A 5,069-nucleotide genomic window follows, 5' to 3' on the forward strand; every position below is an offset into this window, starting at 1 on the left:
CATGAACACCACCTTTATCTCCTTCAACACCTTCAAATCACATTTAAATTTTGAATATCATATTTGTATGTTTACAGCATTTTTGTACATGTGCTTTATGTCTGGAAACCAAACAATGGTTCAAGATGCACTAAATAATTAGCATATTAATTATAATAATACTAATTAGCTTTTTCACATCGACAATTATCACTGACGCGACCGTCATTAGACCGACCATTGTCCTTCGTCCCGATTATAATCATAATAACTTTAATTATAATTTCAATCATGACATTATCACCACCAGTGCTGCTGTTACCTTCACCCTCATCTTTATCACACACACGCACACACACCCACACACACACACACACACATCACTGGACACAGTGTATAGAAGCAGGCAGGCCCATTAATTCATATATGGCTCAATTATTAACATCAAAGCTGGCTCTAATAGGAGAGGAATAACTTCAAAGGTTCAACGCACCAGACTTTTCAAAAGTTCATTAGATTTTTTTTATTATAAGTCCTTTTCCAAAATTCTCAAAGGTCACGTCTCCAGAGATTTATCTGGACCCCCACCCCCCCAAAAAAAAATGTAATAAAGGTGTATTTATCCAGCGCTTTTTGTGTCAAGCTCATTGTTTGAAGACTCCAGAGTTCAGTCTAACGTCCCGTCCAAAGCAGACCACACCCTGGAAAATCCATTATGCTTTAAAATCCAACTCTCATGGCATAGAGTCCGCAGCACTGCAGAACCCAAATATACAGTTATCCATTCTGCTCGAACACTGGTCGATCTGCAGGGTTCGTCCCACTTTCTGTTGCACTATTACGGAATCAGTTGCATTGTATTTTCTGCCGCACGGAAGGATTGGTCGCACTGAGGACTTTATGATCCAGTCAAATCTGCAAAATTGTGGCGTTATCAGTCAGTTTGGCAGCAAATCTTCACAATGTAATGTCTGTTGCACCTTAAAATCTATCGCGCTGCAGCAGCTGTAATTTCCATCTTGCCGTAGTATACTTCTTATGAGAGGATTTGACTCGGCAAACACTGTTGTCCTTTGAAGAATCCGTCGCATTCAAAGCCTCGAAACGTCCGTCAGGCTGTGAATTTCATGAATCCATCACTTTACACTGGGAATTCCTCCAAGCCACGAAATCCATCATGCTGCAGGATGTCTGCTTTAAAAAGTCCCGTTACTACGTCAGGTCTGTCCCACAAGCTAGAAGCGTCCACCGATAATTAGCTTAATAAACCTGTCCATCACCATATGAACATATATAACACACGTCATTTAAAAGTACCACATTGTCTGCAGATAAAGACACTCAACATAAACCAGATAGTCTTAATTGTCTTGTCTGCCATTTGCCTTTTTACGAATTTTAGCATTATTAATTTTAAGTTCACTCATTTACTCATCCACCTTTAGGGGGACTAACTATTGTTAAACATATTTTAGTGTTTGTTGTAATGACTTCCTGTCCCGCAGCTGAGGCAGACGCACTTCATCCAACAACTACACGGTTTTGTGCTTAGTGAAACCAATGAGATCTGTTTTAGAGTTTTAATTTCCAAAGGTTGTCATAATAAGAAACTGTCAGTTTCATAGCGCCTAGACTCCGGTCAGATTCCCACAAAGAGTCTCTGCAGATTCTCATGCATCTGTCAGCTCCTTTATTTAATCACACTCTCTCTCTCTCTCTCTCTCTCTCTCTCTCTCTCTCTCTCTCTCTCTCTCTCTCTCTCTCTCTCTCAGGAGTTCCTGTCAGCTTTTACAAGGTCACTAAACAGTTCATTGAAAGATTTAAAATGGGTAAAGTTTGGGAAAACTATTCTAACGTGAGCTGTGTCAAAATCCTTAAATCATCAATCAAATCCCTTAAATTTGTCTACTTTCATAAAATATGTACTTTTTATGAAAGTGTCACTAATTTGCACATAAATAAGAATTGCGGTGTTCAGAGAATTAGTAGTTTTGGCTAAAAAGTCCATAATGCAAAGCTTTTTTCATGTCAATGACATTTTAATGAGTCCATTAGTCAGCTGACATTAAACCCCAAATTATGATGTTGGATACTTTTCTGCAATCTTAATTTTCTGAGAATCTTAAAATTAAAATGGGCAAACAAGGGAGTGACACAACGTTTAGGGTTTGAAATTGAGGAAGAACAAAGCATGATGTCCTGAATAACGTGACTTACGAATTGTAATTTATGGAATATAGTCGCGGTTTTGTTTCTCGACAGACAGGTTTAGTTCTAGCATTTTGAAATAATATTGGATTAAGTCTCCATTGCACATTAGTCATGTTTGCCTCAGTCATGATGGGATGTGTGCCATTATTCCCGATGCCTTGATTTCACTTCAAGCCTTTTACAAGGTTCTCCAGCTCTCCTGGTTAAAACACAAAACTCCACATCTGCCTCTCCATGCAGCGCTCTCTGTGGTTTAGAGCAACATTTTGAAGTTATAAGCTTTCATATTCAAATTATTTTTCTAAAGCTAGGCCCCAACAAAGCGTCACAAACCCGCTGATGTTTTCCGAACGGCTGGATTTTTAAATACTGGGGAAAAAAAATCAAAACTCCTCTTTAAATTCAAGCTGAAGAAGCATGAATGTTGTGGAGAGTTAATGAGTCTGAATGAGTCCTCTGAGTTCTGTGATCAGAGGACAACGAGCCCATGTTGTGTTAATTACATCTCTGTTCAATGATTGGCATGTGGCTGACTTCTGGTTCATCTGCCTTTGAATGTCAGCTGGTTTAATATAGCGAAGGTCTGATTTAAGCTGCTCTGGGTAGCCAGTTAGTGAGGAATTTGGATTGGAGCTAAAAAAACACAAGCTTTATCTTTAGTCAGCTAATCAAAAGGGAAAAAAGTACAGATATGAAGATCATCTTTATAGAGATGGTGCTTGTTAAAAAAAGAAGTCGTCTGGATGTTTTCACTAGTCTGTTTTGGCAGATTTCATGTCAATTTCGGGTTCAAATTAGACCGTCAAAGGGTCTGTTCTGGTTCAGATTTTCAGACTTGTAGCCCGGACATAAGAAGCTGAGAGGCCGAGGTGATGGTGATGAGGAAGTGTCCAACATCTGCGTTACCTGACCAATCATCTAACTTATTGTAAGGTCACATAACAACTAGGGCTGGGTATTAAAACTACAAGTACCAATACCATTACCCTTAAAGTGACACCAATTTCTATAGAGTACCTTCAATAAACACCATGTGAATGGACACGTTTCTGCACTAAACTGCCAAACCTGTGAAATATACCACGATCAACGCACGCCGTATTCGGTCATAATCATTCAAATAGACATTTTCTTTCTGGGTACAAAACATTTTAGGTAATGTTTGACTGGAGAAGATTTAATATTAGTTATTTGGGTTGATAGCTTGGCCTATAGTTCTTCTAATCCTTTAGTATATCATGTATGTTCCACACTATTTTAATTATATTTAAATGATGAATTGAGTTGGTTATTTACACAAAAACAGCCTGAAAACATTTTTCAGGTTTTTTAAGTCAATAGGCAACCATACCAACTCATGTAATGTCTTATTTGGCCCAATATGAGAAGTTTTTGATTGTAATTGTAATTTCTAGCAACTTAATGTTTTGCAGATAAGGTACAAAGTACTTTGGGCATTTCACAGGTTATTATATTTTTTTTGTACAACTACTGAAATGTTTCATTGGTAATGTTAAAAGTTTGTCCAGCTGTCGGTTAAATCATCGGTTTCAAATTAAATTCAGAAGATCTTGTTGTAGTTGGCTATTGTTTGTCTGAGAGCAGATTTGTCTTAAATGTAAAGTGCATTACAAATAAAATGTATTATTATAAGATTCTTCTCTCTGTGTCCATCGTCAGTCTTTTGGGAGGTGGGGGGGGGGGCAATTTAGTCATTGGATAGCTCTGACGCTAGTTGCTAGCTAGCAATTACTGAATCAGTGACTGCTAACTAGCAGCTTTGAAGAAATAAATCATCTGAAATAAAATGTTTGCAACAAATCTCTTTCAATGCAAAAAGGAGTAGCGAAATCATCTGAATAACCAGTTAAGACTCTCTCATCATTCATTCATTCATTGTTTTCATTCTATCTGACTGAATCTGTAAGCTAGCAGCGCGTTAGCATTAAGTTAGCAGTCAGGCTGCAGTTGCTTCCCTCTGGCCGGCTGGCGTAGCGTTAGCCGAGCGCGGAGCTCGGAGGCTTTCGCAGCCACTGGTAGAACGGCCGCCGGTGGAGGCGGTGCCAGCGCACGTTGCCCTCAACGATCTCCAGCGCCCGCGCCAGCGCAGGCCCCGCCCCCACGCCGCTCGACTGGATGAACTCCTTTAACTAAAGGGAGAAAAGACAGGAAAAAAAGAGAAGAAGATAGGGGAATAATGGAGGGATGAAGGGAAGTTGAGCAGACAAGGAAAAGTAGAAATGGTAAGAAATGATACGAGGAAAGAAGGAAGGAAGGAAAGATGATAGAAAAGAGATATTTAGAAACACCTTTGTGAAAAGACAGGAATATTGCAGCACCCAAGAGGCTAAAAAGGTCCTTACAGCCCATAATATGACAGTGTTTAAGTAAAGCATCAACAAACTGATGATTCGGGTATTGGTAGTTTTTGTTACTGTAGCTTAAAATGCTGCGTTTGTCCTAAAGGTTGCACTCCAGCCAAAAAGTTAGAGCCACAGTTTTGTCTAAATATTACACAAAAATTAACAAACAACCTTAACTCCCAGGAATCATTTTAATTATTAAAAAATCTGTTATGCCAAAAATCCTGAGAAGCGTTACAAAACAAACAATTTCCCCAACATTAGTTATTTGTAGTTGTGAGTTCTCACTAAAAAATTTATAATAATTAGTTTTATTCTCACAACAGAACATCAAAATATTTTACAGTTCAGACAAATAAAATGTATAAAAATAAAAACTTAAGATATGAAACTTAAAACAAACTTGAACAAAAACACATTATAAAAATCACAGTTGCCAACAGGGACGTTGTAGAGCGTCCTCCGGTGGACAGACTATGCAACACCATCACTAACAGGGACGTTGTAGAGCGTCCT

General features: G+C 38.5%; 1 protein-coding gene across 1 annotated transcript in view; it reads right to left on the bottom strand.

Moving 5' to 3' along the window:
* Nucleotides 1-3,848: 3,848 nt before the first annotated feature.
* The window catches only part of LOC117939069 (thyrotropin-releasing hormone-degrading ectoenzyme-like), a 161,756-nt gene continuing 160,535 nt past the window's right edge, over nucleotides 3,849-5,069 (bottom strand). The window contains exon 21 of the mRNA XM_034864114.1: nucleotides 3,849-4,340. Coding sequence (XP_034720005.1) covers nucleotides 4,188-4,340 — 153 coding nt within the window. The 3' untranslated portion in view covers nucleotides 3,849-4,187. The remainder of the gene's footprint in view (nucleotides 4,341-5,069) is intronic.

The sequence above is a fragment of the Etheostoma cragini genome, chromosome 23, assembly GCF_013103735.1.
Source record: "Etheostoma cragini isolate CJK2018 chromosome 23, CSU_Ecrag_1.0, whole genome shotgun sequence".
NCBI lineage: Eukaryota > Metazoa > Chordata > Actinopteri > Perciformes > Percidae > Etheostoma > Etheostoma cragini.